This window comes from Dipodomys merriami, unplaced genomic scaffold (genome assembly GCF_024711535.1).
Source record: "Dipodomys merriami isolate MVZ:Mamm:240054 unplaced genomic scaffold, mDipMer1.0.p SCAF_112, whole genome shotgun sequence".
NCBI lineage: Eukaryota > Metazoa > Chordata > Mammalia > Rodentia > Heteromyidae > Dipodomys > Dipodomys merriami.
This window is the reverse complement of record NW_027202405.1, coordinates 950,431-968,769: the sequence shown is the minus strand read 5'-3', so window position 1 is coordinate 968,769 and position 18,339 is coordinate 950,431. Positions and strand designations below refer to the sequence as shown.

At 39.0% G+C, this 18,339-nt stretch overlaps 1 protein-coding gene across 1 annotated transcript in view; it reads right to left on the bottom strand.

Annotated features, from left to right (window-relative positions):
* Positions 1–7,980: 7,980 nt before the first annotated feature.
* Slc35f1 (solute carrier family 35 member F1) overlaps positions 7,981–18,339 on the bottom strand; it is a 361,568-nt gene continuing 351,209 nt past the window's right edge. Inside the window, exon 8 of the mRNA XM_070015319.1 lies at positions 7,981–11,208. Within this exon, the coding sequence (XP_069871420.1) occupies positions 10,984–11,208 (225 nt within the window). The 3' untranslated portion in view covers positions 7,981–10,983. The remainder of the gene's footprint in view (positions 11,209–18,339) is intronic.

The window sequence follows — 18,339 nt, the reverse complement described above, 5'->3', positions numbered from 1 at the left end:
AACCCAAAGATGTCTTGAATAAAAATTAGCATTGCTGACTCTCTCTCTCTCTATATATATATATATAGATATATATGATAAAAATGAAATCCCCAGCATGAGATTATTATTTATGGATAGAACTTTCTAAATCTGGCATAGATATTTATCTTACTTGCCTAGGGGAAGAGTCTGGGAAAAACTCAGTGTTTGCTCAGGAGCCATAGTGTCATCATTTCTTCTTCCTTTATTTTGAACACTTTTAAAAAATTAATTGCTTTTTTTTATTGTCAAGGTGATATACTGAGGGGTTACAGTTACATAAGTAAGGTATTAAGTACATTTCTTGTCAAACTCGTTACCCCTTCCCTTATTTTTCTCCCACTCTCCCTCCTCCCCCAATCCCTCCCCCCAAGTTGTACAGATCATTTCCAACACATTGTCTTGTGTATATCGCTGTTGCATTGGATCCCCACCCCTTGTCCTTTGTCTCACCATTCTGTTGTTCCCTTTCCCTTCTCTAATTCAAATAACCATATATACAATACCAGGGTACCAAAATCAAATACAGTGACAACAGAAGATATGCCATAGGGGGAAGAACATACAAAAGAAACAAGAAATCACATAGTACATTAAAAAACAACACAACAAAGAAAAACTTCTTGTGTCCATGTCTTGGAGTTCATTTTGCCTTAGCATCATCTTATATGGCATCTATATGTAGCTATTGAGCTATTTGAACTCATTCTTCTGCATGGGTGGCGTGGGGAATTGGGCATGATGCTGGCAGCACATTAGCATAGACCATAGTGCCCCACTCTAAGTCTGGGAAGAAGCTTTGGCGTCAGAGCCAGTGAAATAATTGGGAATGCAATCAGGGCTTTCTAGGTGGGGACAAACAAACAAAATCATAAATCATAAATGGGCCCTCTGGCACTAACTCAACTTTTCTTTTTCTCCATCTCAAAGTTTTCTCCTCCTCGCCTCCTTCTTTCTTCTCCTCTTCTTCCTGTTCCTTGTGTTCCTTATTGATTGTGTAGTTAAGCTGTATTTCCATAGAATGAAACCAAACTGGTCCTGGTGCTTCATCTTTTTACTGTGTGGATAAATTGTTCGTGGGCATTTTGCTGGGAATTTTACATCTATATCATCAGGGAAATTCATCTGTAATTTTCTTTCTTTCATTTTCTTCTTCTTTTTGCCCTTATCTGGTTTTGATATCAAAGTAATATTGGCTTTGCAGAATGAATTTTTTTTTATTATAGAATAATTGGAAAGGCATTGGGGTCTATTGGTAGAATTCAATAGTGATATCCATCCAGTCTTGGACTTTTCTTTGTTGAGAGATCCCTGATTACTATTTCAATTCCATTGCTTGTTACAGATCTTTTTTAGATATATTATCTTCTTGGTTGAATTTTAGTAGGCCATGTACTTCTAGAAAATTGTCCACTTTTTCTAAATTTTCCCACTTTACTGGACTATAGTTTTTTTTAATAGTCCCCGTGGATCCTCTGAGTTCTACTGTTATTTGTTGTTATATTCCTTTTATCATAAAGTCCAGGCTGGCTTGAGCTCACAACCCTACTGTCCTTGCTTCCAGCAGTGTAATTCCTTAGAAAGGTAAAATCGAAGTTCAGGGAAATAAAACACCAGGTAGTAAGTACTTGAAAGGGCCAGTGGGGTGGGGCCAAGGGGAAAAGGTTAGACAAAAAGAAGAGGGGGAAAATGCAGTCAAGAATCCAATATATATCCTACAAAATTAAGAAGAGTGAGGGAAAGGATGGCTAAGGGAGGCATGGGAGAGAATGTTGAAAGGGGAGACATTGATCAAGATATCTTCGTAAACTGCTTCATTAGATGGCAACTCCTTTGAACAACTACTTAAAGCTAATAAAAAAATAAAATAAGACAAACCCTCCCCCAAAATATCAGATTTTAAATAAAATTTCCATTTATCTGATTTTGGTGGGGAGGGGGGGTGTCGGGAGTGGTCCAAAACTTTATTCACTTTTCAATTCTTTATATTTGATATTTTACTTGTTATTTTGCTTTTTTTTTTTTTCGGTTGTGGGGCCTAAACTCTGGGCTTGGGCACTCCCTCAGCCCTTCAGCTCAAGGCTAGTGCTCTACCACTTGTGCCACAGTGCCACTTCCAGCTTTTTCTGTTTCTGTGGTGCTGAGGAATTGGACCCAGGGCCTCATGAATGTAAGGCAAGCACTACCACTGAGCCACCTTCCCAGCCCCTATTTTGCTCTTCTAAGGATGAATCATGCAAGAAAAAAGAACAGCTTTCAGTTCACTGTAATCAACTTGCACCAACCAATTGCAAAGAAGTCTGAATTAGAGGCTATTTTCTGCTATCACTATATTATTCTACCTAACCATAACTAATCTTCAAGAATGTTCTTTGGATGAATTAAAGAATAATGTAATTTTTTTAATCATTGGGAGCAAAATGCAAGAGAAAGAGAAATTAAAGTACCTAACAATCATATCAATGAAAATCAAACTGATTTTGTTATGAAAAATTATGTTTTAATTATCTTTAAGTAGTTGTACAAAGGAGTTACCATTCAAGAAATCATGTACATCGTATTTTGATTGATGTCACCCCTTTCATTATTCTTCTCCATGTTCAAAACCAATAGCCGAAGCCAACTCCAACAGCTGTGAGATATTTCACAATATTTCACTAATATAGGAATTTTATTCTGTTGGTAGGTAAGAAGAAAAAACCCAGTAGTTTCAAAAATGTTAAGGTCATGTTTGATTTAAAAATCATTGTTATTTAGGAGCAAGAATTTCTCATTTATAAATACATTGATATATTAAAACCACTAATTTCATTTTTGAAAGAAATGTTCATGCAGACTAATCACAATCAAATATGCTCATCATGCACAGTAGTGTTGTCTCTTCTCAAATGGCTTTAAAGACAAAATATCAAACAGTTACATTTAAGTTCTAAGGTTCTGGAAGTGCTCAAAGAATCGGTGATCAGCAATGAACTAGCGATGTAGAAAGGCCACGCTAAGAAGATAATGGGGAAAACAAATGTGGAGTACTGCTGTGAGGCTGTGCCAGACATGGCAGGGGAGACAGAAATAACACAAAGATCTGCTAAGTAGACGCTATTGCAATTTTACAGTAAAACAAAATATCAGGCTGAGCATGATGGTCCATAACTGTAACCCCAGCTGCTCCCATGGTAGAGATAATAACACTGTAATTTGAGAACAGCTGAGGAAAATGTTAGTGAAATCCTGTCTCAAAAGCAAGCCAGGAATGGTGAAGTATACTTTTAATCCCAGCTACTCAGGAGGTGACAGTAGGAGGATCCCATTCTGAGACCAGCCTGGGTAAAAGCACAAGCTCCTATCTGAAAAAAACAAACAAGCAAGCAAAAACTAAAAGCAAAATGAGTAAGAATATCTCAAGTGGTAGAGCGCAAGTGTGAAGCCCTGAGTCCTAGCCTCAGTAGTATAAGAAAATTCAAAAAAGAAAAACAAACCAACAATGCTCTACTGCAGAAGTAGGAGTTGATGGGTCTCAAGAGACTGAGATGCCAACTTGAAGAGCATCATGTGATCCCCCAGACAAGCCAGAAGCAACTTCGGGGTTTTGAAATTTTGAAGCACCAATGATCTTGACCTCTGGCTCAAAGTTTCTCATTTTTTTCCAGCCTTCCATCATAGAAACTGCAGGACTGATTGGTCTGGGTTGCTCCAGTACTTAGAAAGAAAATAAGGTCTTCACCTTGAAGGCAAGGTTAGTCTTTATCATAGCAGTCAACTTGCTTTCCAAGCTGGGCAGCCTCAGGATGAATAGATTATAAATAACAGAGATCATTGGTGAATGAGGTGATTGCTGGTTCACACCTGGAAGAGTGAAAGAATAGGCTCCCAATCCTGCCTTGGACAGTTTCATTTGTACTCTTGCTCTCTTGGAGCGTATCTGCCTTGGGAGTCTGATGGGTAAAGATAGTTCCAAAGGCCCTTCCTGCACCTTTGGGCAGAGAAAGTCAGAGAGAGAAAAGCTCCCATCTGTACACTTTCCCAGAAGGGTTTAGTCAAGAGGACAAGGCAGCTAACGTTGGCATACACGATGTACCTTTTCTTTGAGACTGTGTGCAGGACTTGACTGGTAATAGGGATCTTCCAGAGGACCCATTATCCAGCTTCCTAAGAAGTGGCTCTGACCTCTTAATGGAAGGATCTGCTTGTATCTCACGAACACTGGTTTCTAGCAATCACAGGATGGTCTCTCTAATGGAGAAATTGTGCACTGCTGCATTATCCATAGAATTTGCCATTGGTGACTAAGGCTATTTCATTTCTAGGCTGAAAAAAAATCTCTCTTTTAAATTAAACCATCTCAGTCCTTCACATGACTCAGAAGCCAAGAAACAACTGTATTTTCAACAAAATAAGCTCTAGTGTTTCTTATGGTTTTAAAACTGCGCATCCAAGCTTGTACCTAAAGTGAAAATGAACTTTACTTTTGTCTTGGAGTCATGATTAAAACTTGAGTGCAAAAGAATGTTCTCAGTCTTTGCATTCCCCACACTAAGTTGTCTTCTGGCCTTGACAATTTTCCTCTTAATTAAACACAGCTCGATAGGCGAAAACTGAAGAACATAAAGCAGTTTTGTGAGTCACTCAGCCATCTGTATGCATGTGTGACCTATTTAACTTGTAAAATCCTAGTTAATGCCAAAACCCATATTAGAGAATTCAAACAAAAGCTCACAGAGTCCCATAATGAGACTGTTTTGATTATTCCAGTGATTAGCCCATTTCCTCTCTCTAGTCATTTCATTTAGAACAGTATTCACCTTTAAAGATCACGTAGATTTTTTAAATTGCTGTGCATTTGGAAAATGGTCAACCATCAGTGAAACTAAAATTATTACTACTGCTTAGACTCTATCAAGAGACTTCAAATACTGTGTAAAAAATTCTTGCCAAGAAAGGTAAAAAGAATAGCTATTATCACCTTATGATTTAATGTTAGCCCCAAATCCTGGAAATAGTATTTGTGGATATTACCAGGAAAATATCAAGTGACAAATGGTTTTGATCCACTGCCATATGGTATCTGCTCTTCAGTCCTAGGGATCTTTTTTCCCTTGAGGAAGGAATATGCATTTATTCATGCATGCATTTCTTCTCCCAGCAGTTCTTAAAATGTATGAGTGTGTTGTGATTTTCTTGTGAATAATTCCAGCAAAACAGCCTGTGTTTGGCTCACATGCTTTTTTAATGAATGTTTTTACTTTTTTTGCATATTTAGTAATGAACCAGTAGTGATGATGTTTGAGATTGCCACTGGAACCATTTTCTCTTCCCCACAATCCCAAACCACAGATAACTTGGAGAGGTGTGAACAGTAAGAAGGAAGCTAAGGCTAGATATACCCTCTAGAAATGAGAATGGCCTAGTAACGGAGGGCAGGTGAATAGCTTTGCCCTACTGTTTTACCTCAAGACAGTGACACCTAGTGGCAGAAAGACATAGTTATCCATTGTGAGGCCAGCTGCCATTCAATAATAGTTCATCTCTGAGTCGGGCTAATTAAATGTCAGGGCCCACATGGGATGATCTGAGTTGAGATGTGTTGAGTGTGCTTGCTTTCACTTTTTAATTTTTTTTACAGTTGTAAAGAGTTTATGTAACAAAGACATAATAAAGGCCACTGAGGAGAGTGAGCAGTGGGACTCAAACCGGTTGCTCCTGCTTTCAATTTGAAAGTGTTAACGCACTGGATAATGGGTTGCATGCTCAGCCTACTTAATACCTTACAGTAGCTCTCTAAACTATTGCATGATCTAACACATTTTTTTAAAGCTTGTGCCACCTGTTTGGGACAATTAGTTTCAGGAAGATTACTCTCTGTTGTGTAGAGTAACATTTGCCTTCTTCTATTCTGATATGACCCTTCTAGTATTGTGGGATTAATCCCAGCTCCAAGGCTGAGGTTTGATGAACAAGCTCATTTTCATTTTTTTCCCCCAGATTTTTATCTTATCCACACCAGCCCTTTGTCCATCCAAACAGAAGGCCCTAATTTTACAGCCTGTTCCCAGAGACCTCTTCCTTCTGATATTTTTCCTTGTGAATCAGGCCACATTACTGTTTGGAGGTGACTTGTCTTGCTGACCGAAAAATGATGCACAATGGCTTGTTGTTTCAGGCACTGATGAAAGGCTGTCTGGAGGAGGCAGGGCTTTCCAGCTGTGTTATAATTCTTTTAATTAAAGATTTTGGACAGCATAGATAATGAGGGGCAGAGACCCTGCATAGGTGGCCCACAGGGTGCTCTCTGTTGATTCTTATTGAAACAAGAAAGATGGAAGGAAAAAAAGAAAGGAAAGCGTGCATATAATTAAGAGGGTATATTACAAATGCAAAAATACTATTTACAAGTAAGAAAAAAACTTTGTTGTTTCATACCACAGTCCTGAACCTGAAGGCTCATACTGATTTTAGAACATGCCATAGAAGAGGACCTTTAAGTGGAAATGACCATTTCTTCCTTTCCAAGAACAGAATGTCTATAGAATAAAAGTCCTCAAGAATAGTAAAAGAAAAACAAGGGAATATTTTATAACAGAATTTCTTACCAAGTAATTTATAGTTGTAGTTTAGGTGACAGATTCTATTAAAAGAAGATATTCAAGGGCCCTTGTGTTTTGCTGGGCATTGAAACTACATCATCCGAATCTGATTTCAGCTTTTGTTATTTCTCACAGTACTTTTGGTTTTCTTGTGGGACATCTAGACAATACAATAAGCTATTGCCCTGGAGTTTTAGATGTTTTCCTGTTTTCCTTAATTTTGATTTTCATGAAATTCAGATGCTCTTATCTCTGTGTGTGTGTGTGTGTGTGTGTGTGTGTTTTGGTCGGCAGTGGGGCTTGAACTCTGGGCTTGGGCGCTGTCCCTGAGCTCTTCAGCTCAAGGCAGGCGAGTGCCCTACTGCTTGAGCCACAGCGCCACTTCCTCCAATCTTTTTTTTTTTTTTATTTCAAGTATTTTGGAAACCTTGTTTTTTCTCTTAAGAAAATTAGAATTCACTGAAGGAAATAGATGGGACATGACATATACATTTATTGTTCATGTTAATTGGACCCCCGATCATTTGGAAATAATGGGTATTTGGACACAGGCTGGGCTGAAGTTCAAATTGCTTTCATCCTTGATCAAAGAGCTTACCAAATCAAATTAGAATTTTCACAAGGAAAACTTCTGACACTGTGACTCACATTTTTTCAAGCAAATTATTTATGTTAAGTACATGTTGTTTTAACTACCAAAACAGGTCATGATGAGTTTCGACTTGGGTATTTTATGTAATATTTTATAAGGATGTAAGACTGATCCTTTTTCCTGAAATAATGGTTGTTATCTTTTAAAAAGTATTTTAAAAGCATAAATCAGACACAGTCATCCTGGCTCATTTAATTTTAGAGGTCATCTTGTGAACACAAATGACAAACACACATAAATGGCGTTGAGTGTATAGGGTGAAATCAGTTGTAGTGGGGATTTTTTTAAAAGATTCTCTATAGGTTCTGAACAGAAATATGGACATCATCTGCTAAATAAATGTCTGGCTCTGGAAGAAGCTTCATCCTTAGGTCTTCTGGCATATCAAGGGCAGGAAACAAAAAAGCTTTCTTCATTATGAGAAGTTGTTTCTCAGGGGTAAATTTATATGACCTACATGAGTGGACGTGGTTGTAGCTCCAGAGCTTTCTTCAGTAGCCTAATCAATAATTAATCTTGCTAATTACAAATGTGTTTAATTTGGCTTTTCAAAACTATAATTCTGGAATTGGCTGTGCCCTTCCTAATTTGGAAATATTTTCTCTCTGGTTTTTGTTTTGACACGTACCCAGCTATTTGCTTTTGTTGCTATTTCTAGCATCCTAAGGGAACGGCTTCCATGGTTGTCATAGTGCAGACAAACACACAAGAAAACCAAGAACTCAGTGCTTTCATAAAGCATTTATTTTTTATTTGAAAACATTGTACAGGCATTACATTGCCACAGCCAGTCCATAGGGGAGCATGCAAATATCAAAAAAAAAATGGACAGTTTGCTCAACTTACTGGTGTCAATTTCCTTTTTGGTTCATATTTTCCATTTGTGGTAGCAGGATTAGTGTGCTTTGTTATGTGGCTTAACAATAGAATCCTACCCATGGGGTAAAATCTGTACTGGTAGCTAGCCGGGGACTACTAAGTGGTTACAAATAAAAAATAACCCCCCCCCAAACAAACAATACTACACGCTTTTCCAAAGGTTAATAGCACAAGTTAGCAATATCTAAACTAAACATTTAAACATTTTCATGGGACACAGTGGTGCCAATTTTTCCATTGCTTGGTCTACCTGGATGTGTGTTTCAAGGTTAGAAGCTGTAGGGAGGTATGACCAAGGCAAGCCCTGTCCCCAGTGCAACTTTCCATGGAGGAAGGGAGAACACCATTTATCTCTAGCAGGGTTTAGGAAGAGCTGTGATTTGCTCTTCATCAAATGGAATTCCAATTGCTAGGGTCTCACTGGTGGAAGAGAGTGGTGGCTTGAAAAGTTGAAAATCTTGCTGGTGTCTACTGAGGTTATGAAATCTCAGCAACTAAAAGACGAGAGTTAACATTGCCCTGTTTCCATTTTCCACCCCAATCCCAAAGGACCAATGTTTTTCCTCAGAAGAAGAAACCGTTCTTTACTACTTTCTTCCCCCCCTGAAGGGTGAATCTGGAATGCCTGACCTCAAACAATCAAGATTTCCACTCTTTTTACATGGAGATGAAGCAACACAGCTAGATAACTCAGGGACATGACAGTCTGATTACACAGATACTGGAAGATGAAGCTTTTCACAGTGAGTACCTCTTGACATTCACACTTCCTTTCCATACAATGGAGTCAATTAAACTGTCCTATAAGATAGATTCCATCAGTTGATTTCTATAAGATAGATTGCCTTCAGTTGATTCTTATAAGATAGATTGCCATCAGTTGATTGCAAACTTTTTGGAAAGTTTAATTAAAAAAAAAAAATCCCAGCCCACTGAGTAGACTTAGACATCGTTTCAGCCACTTGTTTCTCATGTCTGCAAATTAGTGTCATAAAAATGAGTCAAAAAGACAAAAAACCCATTTGCCTTAAAATAAATACTAGAAGTGTAATAAATCAAGCAAGTTATGCAAACCAAAGGAATGTAAACACAAAAATAAAACCACAGTCTTTAAAGGTCTTCGGGTCTGAATGGACAAAATATTCAGAGAAAGGTATTTGATTGGTTTAAAAGGTAGCAGAGAGCAGATGTTTGGCAAGTTTATTTTGCTGTGATATCGTTTTGGCATTGGCTGTTCCTCCACACATAAAACAAAACATGTTTTAAAGGAAGCTGAATTGACTGAAATCTGCATATCAGAGAAGATAGTTTTTCTTTTTCTAGGGCAGGACCGCTCATTCCATGTTAGAAGGCCTACAAAAAAATCCACTCGTGCTGGCAGACAGCATGGGGTTCCTTAGCTAGCATCTTTAGGCCTTGTACAAGTCCTGCTCTGTGATTTGTCCTCTATTTTATACCCTGCTTGTGTTTTGCTTCACTTACCTGTTTAAGGCATACAAAACAGAACTGCCCCAAACTTCATAAATGTTATTGAAGTCAGCCAAACTGAAGAAGCACTTCATAGACTGGCACGTAGAATCTATATTACAGAGGTCTTATTTTTCTGTTTTGGTGGGTTTTTGGGGGTGGGGAAGGGAAGGGCAATGGATCAGATCATGAATGTTATGCTAATATATTCTACAATTGAGTGGCTATTAAAAATGACCCAAATACCAGATTTCCAATGGTGGCTTTTTTTTTTTAACCACTACAAAGTGGCCAGGGCAGTTGAACTATTATGAGAGACTACTCTACACTGGCACCTTGACTGGAGGAGGCGGCATAAACAACGATAGTTCACAGTAAAGACAAGTTCTATCCTGATGGGTTTGGTTTTGTATTTTTAAAGATGTCATATAATTAACATGACAGAGAAGAAGGATTTTTCCAGTGCCTGGATTAATTTATATATTACCAGTAAGAAAATCAAGGGAGGGGGGTGCTTTGAAGAGGCGCTAGAGGGAAGGCCATAAAAATTTAAAAAGATACATAACCATAAATGCAATGATGTTATTTCTGAGGTTTCCCATAAGCCACAGAAGTAGAACAGTCCTTATCCTGTAATTACAGGGACTTGATTAGCAGTCACGTGGCACAACAGAAAGGTAATGGCCTAGAGTAATTAGAGATTGAAATATAAAAAAGACTAAAATGTTTGTCTTACATCTATTCCTAGAATAGAGAATTATATGGTCAGTTGCCCCTCCCACACGGGTCACAGCACAAGATACTTATTGAGCAGGCAGTCACACACCTAACAGAGGAAACCATTACACACCGGGTCCCTAGGACGAGGACACGTCTCAGGGGTGGAGCTCCTGTGGCATGCAACACTCACATAGTCTGCACCCCCCAAAAAACAAAAACAAAAACAAACCAAAACCCCCTGTGATTCTTAAAAAGTGATTTGCCATAAAAAAAAGTGGGATTGATGCTGACTATGTGTGGATCTGGCAATAGTTCCTGCCAGGAGTACAAAACCTCCTCCTGAAAGTTTAATAACAGTAACAATAATAACATAAATCATAATAACAGGAATACTTGCTTTTGATTCAAAAATGTTCACAGTAACTGATACGGAGTAGGGGTTCGTGCTCACCAGCTAGGCATCCCTCCTGCTCAGGTGGATCGCAGCCTGTGTCTCCAGTGAGCTTTACTTTGTTCCTTTTACGAACTTTCAGAGCATCTGCTACCTTGCAGTCCACCTGTGTAAACTGCACCTAGTAAATACCTTTCTCTATGTACAATACAGAGATGATGGGCAAACATAGGGCCCCTGAGTTATCCTCAGTGGGCAGGGTAGGATTCATCCTAGGCCACACGTACATGGGGTTCCTCTTCGGTCTCCTGGCCCAGGCTGGTGTAGGTGACTGAAGGCTCCACCTGAGCTGTGGTTGGTAAGTCCACAACAGGTCCCGAAGGATTGCGGAACTGCTTGTACACTCTGGGGTCCTGGGCTATGTACGTGGAGGTGGAGGAGTAGAGCACCAGCCCGATGAGGATGGTGAAGAAAGACAGGAGATAAAGTCCTGAAAACTAAGAAAACACAACAGCAAAGTGACTGAGCAGTAACGAGGCCAAGGCAGGCAGGAAGAGCCGCTTGCTTCTGAAACACAGCTTGATCAGGTGGCTAATATGCTTGACAGACACTGAATTTCTCTTCCGTAACTGCCTCAGTCTTATTGATTATCCTTATCTTGAGGTGTGCGTAACAAGAGAAACACTTAGCTAATTGTCTCTAACTTGCCCATCTGAGTACCTAATAGGTTAGGAGGGCTAGTTAAACACAAATTAAAATAAGTTGAGTTAAAGAAAAAATCCCCCAACCATGTGGCCTCATTAAACCGAAGGGGAAATATAGATATTCGATTTAAGGTAGTAATGAAGCCATAAACAATGAACCTCTTGCTGACAACTACAGCAGGACATGGTCATTTTACCTTAACCCCAGTGCAGACACTATTCATTTTTCTAAGGGGAAACTGGTGTTAACCCCGGTAGCCATCTTTCCAAGATTAGATTATCCTTGGACAGAAATAAATAATACAATATTTCATTCCTTCCTCACTCATTAAAATGCGAACCAAACATGGCTTTCCTTATAGAATTCTGCTACCTAAACTACTTGCCTGACAGCTCACAGTGTGTGTGTGTGTGTGTGTGTGTGTGTGTGTGTGTGTGTGTGTGTGTTTGTGTGTGTGTGTGTGTGTGTGTGTTGGGAATGGCTGGGTACTGGTTTATACCAGTTCCAAGAATTTCCATACATTTTTGAAAAGTTACAACATTCTGGGCTTCTTGGCTTCTTGAGTGGCTACACTGGAAGTAGCTACCTGAGTAGTTATCAGCAGAGGGTAAGAGAAAGAGATGAATGCTGCTATTTCTCTTGTTTCACTCATTCATTTATTCATTCACTACCTTCAGCAGTTTTGCACGGGTCTTTTCTGTATCAAACACTGAGCTATGTACTTGGGAAAAGAAATGAAAAAAATGCAGCTGGTCCCTACCATCCAACATTTAATAGTCTTAATGGAAAAACAGAAGTACAAATAGAAACAATACGATGTACTAATGGTGTCCCAAATCTCCTTTCAGCCAATAGCAACTTACCAGGCTTGGTTACACCCTAACATCTGTAGGAAATAAGAGATCAATTTTATTTTCCTATTTTTTATTTTTATCCTTTGGAATAACAACTGATAAGAAGACAAAAAATCAAGAAAAGCTGGAAAAAAAGGAGAACAGGTAACCCCAGAGATACTATAAAGTAAGTTGTGATGTTATAATAAAAATTGGAAGAAGATGCCTGTAATTTGAGAATGGATAACAGGAAAGGCAGTCTCAAAAAATGACACAGCAAAGGTGTCCCTGTGGCTAAAAGTCTCCGTCATTGTGTTTTTCCTCTCTCTTTTTTCTTTCTGAAGCATCAAGGTGGCTAAGACTAAAGGTGATTTTCAGATTTTCTTTCTAGAATACTTCTTCCCCATCACCCCATTCCTGTACTTTTCACATTCAAACCATATGATAATACTTCCTCAGATGGCTTTATGTGCTACACAGCTTGTAACATGTTCACTTAATTAGCTTGAAATAATTGATTCACCTTTTCCAATGAAAATTATTGTGCCTTGTTCTTTGATACCTGAGTTCATAAAATAAAATAGGAGGGAAGGAAGACAGTTAACTCAGTATTATAAATCACAACTTCATGAAAGGTATTTAACCTCATATTTGCTTCTTGAAATTCTATACTCCACAGTGTCATCTTTTAGCTGACATTTTAGTGCATGCGATGATTTTGCTCCAATATTACCATGACATTCTCTCATGTGACTCCAGTCAGGTGTCTTCAGTCTCAGAAGAAAAGCCTCACATGGTTTTAGGTGTGAGAGTACCTATCTTGCTGCAGATGGAGGGAGGGAGATGAAGAATGGGGCCAGCCACACTACTGCTGAGCATCTATCTAGAGTATTACAAGTCAAGATACGGTAAGGATACTCACACATCCACGCTCATTGCTATTGTTGGCTATGCACAACAGCCAACTTATGGAAACAGCCCAGTTGCCCTACCACAGATGAGTGGATCAAGAAAATGTTTCACATATACACAATAGAATTTTACCCATCTATTAGAAAGAACAATATTACATCAGTTTCAGGGAAATGGATGGACCTAGAACAAATCATGTTAAATGAAACCAGGCACATGTTTTCTATCATATGTGTAAGCTAGATCTTAACTACAGCTAGGCATGATAACATATATAGGGCCCAATGCATTTATACCCAAACAAATTGACCAAAGGAGGGTATCCAAAGACATCACTCCTCTGAAGAATTAATGCACTGTTTATAAAAAACAATACCAGGAAACGGAAATGTGACTTTTTGGGGCATGGGCAAAGGGGGAGCAAAGGAATGGAGGGAGGAAGGGTGAACGAATGTAGTCATTGTATTCGAGGTACACTATGGAACAAATGAACTATGTAACTTGTGAGTAGGGACAGGAGGGATGGAATGGGAGAAAATGATAAAAGGGTTTACATTGTCAAAAAACCATTGTACTCATAAGCTGCCTTATAAAGTTTTAACCTTTTATACAAATACTTAATAGTAACAATATAATTTTTAAAAAGAATGGGGCCTTTGCCATTACCACGACCTTCTAACCACTGAACTGCACTCAAATCCTAGCTCTACTGCTTTCTAGCTCTAGTTCATGTGATTATAAGCAATATAAAGAGATTACACTGTAAGGTACTTATATTCCATTTGTAGTAAACATTGATATCAGTTTCATTGTTATTATTACTTTTGTACACTTAAAAGGATCAATACTTGCTGGGCACTGGTGGCTCACACCTAAAATCCTAGCCACTCAGGAGGCAGAGATCTGAGGACTGCAGTTCAAAGCCAGAAAAGTCCATGAGATTTTTATCTCCAATTAGCCGCCAGAAAACAGGAAGTGGCACTGTGGCTCAAGTGGTGGTAGAATACTCGCTTTGAGCTGAAGAGCTCAGGGACAGTGCCCAGGCATAGAGTTCAAGCCCCATGACCGAAAAAAAAAAAAAGAGGATCAGTACATTTTTTGGATATGCAACCCTAAGATGGAGTGATAAATCCATTCCAAAGTGTTTTCTTTGGACATGGGTTCAGAATAATGATGTACAGTGTGTTTCCAATTTGTTTCTATTTAATTCATACAGAATTTACACTAAGGTTGATCAAAATATATATAGCGTGTGGGATTTTATATAACAGAAGCATCTTGGATGTCACTCAAAATGCTTTATTAATAAATGGTGGAGAAAGTTTTCAGTCTCCCTGAAATGGAGCAGTCTGGCAGGCATTAGGATTCATCAAGATAAATACTGAATGTTATACAGGGTGACAGAAAGGCTTGATTTATTTTTAAAAGCAAGAAAATGTTTCATTTCCTCCTTTTAGCTTAATAGAAAAAATAAATTTAATCAGGATTATCTAATAGAACAATACCCAGTTCTGGAGGCTACACTTACCTTGTGGTGGCACCTGTTTTAAAAACCAATCAATCCAACAGACTTGTGTGCAGTCAAAGCTGCTTAACTTGCTCATTGTAGAGAAATACTTACTTCTCTTTTCCCAAGCAAAGAAGAGAGGAACTTCTCTAGAACACTTAGTGAGGACTGAAAGTGCTCTCCGTGTGTCAGAGAAGGTAAGTTTCAGACAGAGGCTTGTTAAATGCACTACAGAGCAAGATTTCCGTCTGAGCTGTTGTCAGCTGACAACTGAGCTGTTGTCCCATAGCCAACCACAGCCTTCAGAATATGTTCTTTGTTCTTTGCTGCAATAACCTGCATTGTATCTGCCCTGTGGCTTGGAAAAGCTCAGAAAAGTTGTGCCTTGTATTAACACTACCACTCGGGAGACACAGTTTGTCTTGCTGCTATCATTTCCTGTCTCCAGGAGTCTGTGAAAAAGGATTGGGAGACACTCACAAGATTAGAAATCTTATGTGTTGCTTAAAAAAAATTGACTGAGGCTGGGTGCTGATGGCTCATTTGAAATCCTAGCTGATACTCAGGAGGTTGAGATCTAAGGATCGTGGTTTGAAGCCAGCCTGGGCAGCAAAGTCTGTGAGACTCTTATCTACACTAAAACTAACAACTACAAAAAAAAAAAGCCAGATGTAGACTTGTGGTCCAACTGGTAGAGTGCCATCCTTGAGTAAAACAAGCCCAGCAACAGCACCTAGGCCCTGAGTTCAAGTTTGAGGACACACACACACACACACACACACACACACACACACACACACACACACACACACACACACACACACACACACACACACACAGAAGTTGACAGGGATGCAAGCTTCTATATAGAGCAGAGTGTCTTCAGAAGCCATTACCAAAACTCTTTAACTTCCAATGAGGGGTTAAGCTCAGCTCTTAGATGATATATCAGCATGATTGCTATGTAGCTACTGTGGTATTCAATATGTCAATAAGGACAGACCACATTTTCATTTTATTTTTTGGCATTAAACATCTTAGTTGGATTTTAATAAACTCATGACTTTATGGACTTAAACCTAGACAAGTAGAAAGATCATATAATTTGGAAGTCATTTCAAAGCACACTTATAAATATATCAACTACACTCTGTCTGAAGAGGACAGTTTTTCAAGGGCAGCTTTCTTCTTGCATGACAGACAGCAGAGGTTAGCCAAGGAGGATGTATGCAATCCCTGAGGAGTTCAAGTGAGTGAACAAGAGATCTTTATTGAAGCTCTCTGTTACTGAATCTACCCAATAGGCATTTGTTACAGAGGACTTGTTTCTTTCCTGGGAATTGTACCTTAAAATAGAACCTTTAGAGTATATGCTTCTGCACAGTATGATTCCTGATGTTAGACTTGGACAATTTTTAACTAGATACCTGTTTATACTGATTAATCATGAGGACTAATTGTTGATTTGGTGGTAATAAAAATTTCTCAAAGATATGTATGAGTTATTATAGCAAAAACATTCTATGGAATGAAAAGAATCTATGTTACTCAAGAGAGGCAAAAAGGACTAAAAAAGGCTAGCTAGTGAGTTTTCTTGGGAACAAGGGGTGGTTACAGGGACACTTGCGACCAAGCGCCTTGAATTATTAAAAAAAAAAAAAATGGGGGAGGGAATGCTCATGCCTACAAGCCTCGCTATTCAGGAGACTGAGATCTGAGGATCGCAGTTCAAAGCCAGCCCAAGTCTGTAAGATTCTTATCTCCAAAAAACTACCCAGAAAACCAGAAGTGGCTCTGAGGCTCAAAGTGGTAGAGTGCTCGCTTTGAGCAAGAATGCTGAGGGACAGGGTCCAGGCCCTGAGTTCAAGCCCCAGGACCATTAAAAAAAAAAAAATGGAGAAATCCGATGTTCCTGGGAGAGTCAAGGAAGCTCAGAAATAAACTATCAAGGAATAAAGAAGGATATAAGAAAACTTCTCAATAGTTAAGAGGAACAAGACTGCCAAACCGGATACACAAAATAAAAATGTTTTGTCTAAATTTAGCCAGTGTACAAGACACAGACATAGATACAGACACACACACACACACACACACACACACACACACACACACACTCACACACACCTGCATACTGGCATGCCCTGATGCCAAACAATGATCTGCCTTCTGTACTTAAACTCCAAAATTGAATACTTGAATACTTGTTTTCTTGTGTTTTGGTGTGTGTGTGTGTGGGTGTGTGTGTGTGTGTTTTGGTGTGTTTGTGTGTGTGTGTGTGTCTGTGTGTGTGTCTGTGTGTGTGTGTGTGACTGGAAATACCTAGGGCCTTGTGCGTGCTAAGCAAGCTCTTTACCACTGAGCTACAACCCTAGCTCACACTTTTTTCTGAAAGAAGCCTCACTGAACATTACCTTTGTTGGCTTTTCATGTACCGCAGATCAGGGAAGGGTAATACTTTACAGCCTCCCCTTCCCCCCCACAACCAGGTTCTCTCCTGATGAGCGCAGTAAGGAAATACCAACTATCCCACATCATAGTTCAAGGATGATGCTATTGTTGAAGTTCAAAAGACACATTTCCTTTGGTGGCTCCATTTGATCTGAGCCTGCTGTTTCCATTTGGAAACACGAGGATGGTAACAAGTTGAAATGCTTCCTGGAACTGCATAAGGAGGCTGCACAGAAATATAATCAAGTATATTTCTATGAGCTCTTAGACATGGTTTTTGATGCTGAAGTATTTTATGTACTTAATGGAAATGTGGCCATGATAAAAATTTCCTATCTAGTTATTACTCAGTTTCTAAGAAGAACCCAATATAATCGAATCCTCTTATTTTTAACCCTGGCAGAAAACATCTGTGAGGGTGAAGTCTGGGAATCTACACACTCACTGAGTGCTTCAGAAATCATTGCATGGGTAAGGAGACTTACCCATGGCTGTGACAGGTCATTTTCAAGGTTATGGAAACTATAGGTTCAAGAGCTGCTGGAGAGAATTTCCATAAAAAGAAATTGACCTTGTAATTATAACAATCAATTAGGGCTGGAATAAAAGTAGCCTTTTAAATTCAAAATGTCCTGAATATTCTTTGTAATATAAAGCAAAGAATCACTTGTTTGGTCTACTATGTGATATAAAATGAACATATATTAAACAACAACAACAACAAAAATATGAGTTTACCGGAAGATTCTAGTAGTGGCTTACAGATTTTTTAAAAAAGAAATAATAAATAAGCCCAATTCTCCTTAAAATGGAGGCAAATTACTAGTGTGAAGATCTTGTGTACTCAAGTAAAGGCCCATCTGTGACAAAATAAAATGCCAGTTAAAAGAGTAGTGCATTACTTAGGTGTGCACACTGCTCTAGTGAAGAATAACTCAAAGGGGAGCTCTTGGTCTATTGAGTTCTCACATGATATAGACTGAAGGGTGGATCCTTTGACAAGTCTTGGAAGGGATGTAGTCAGTCTGTGTGTGTCCTGGGGTAGGATGGAGATGATGATTCAACAATGACAATCCATCTCTCAGCAGCTCTGTGCTTCTCAGAGAGCTGTGGATCATATCTTGAGCCCTGAAGTGCAATTGCTGAGTGCAGAGCCATGAGAGGCTGTGGGTTAGTGCTAAGCATAGTGCAAACTGTGGCCTAGTTAGGATCTTGGGACG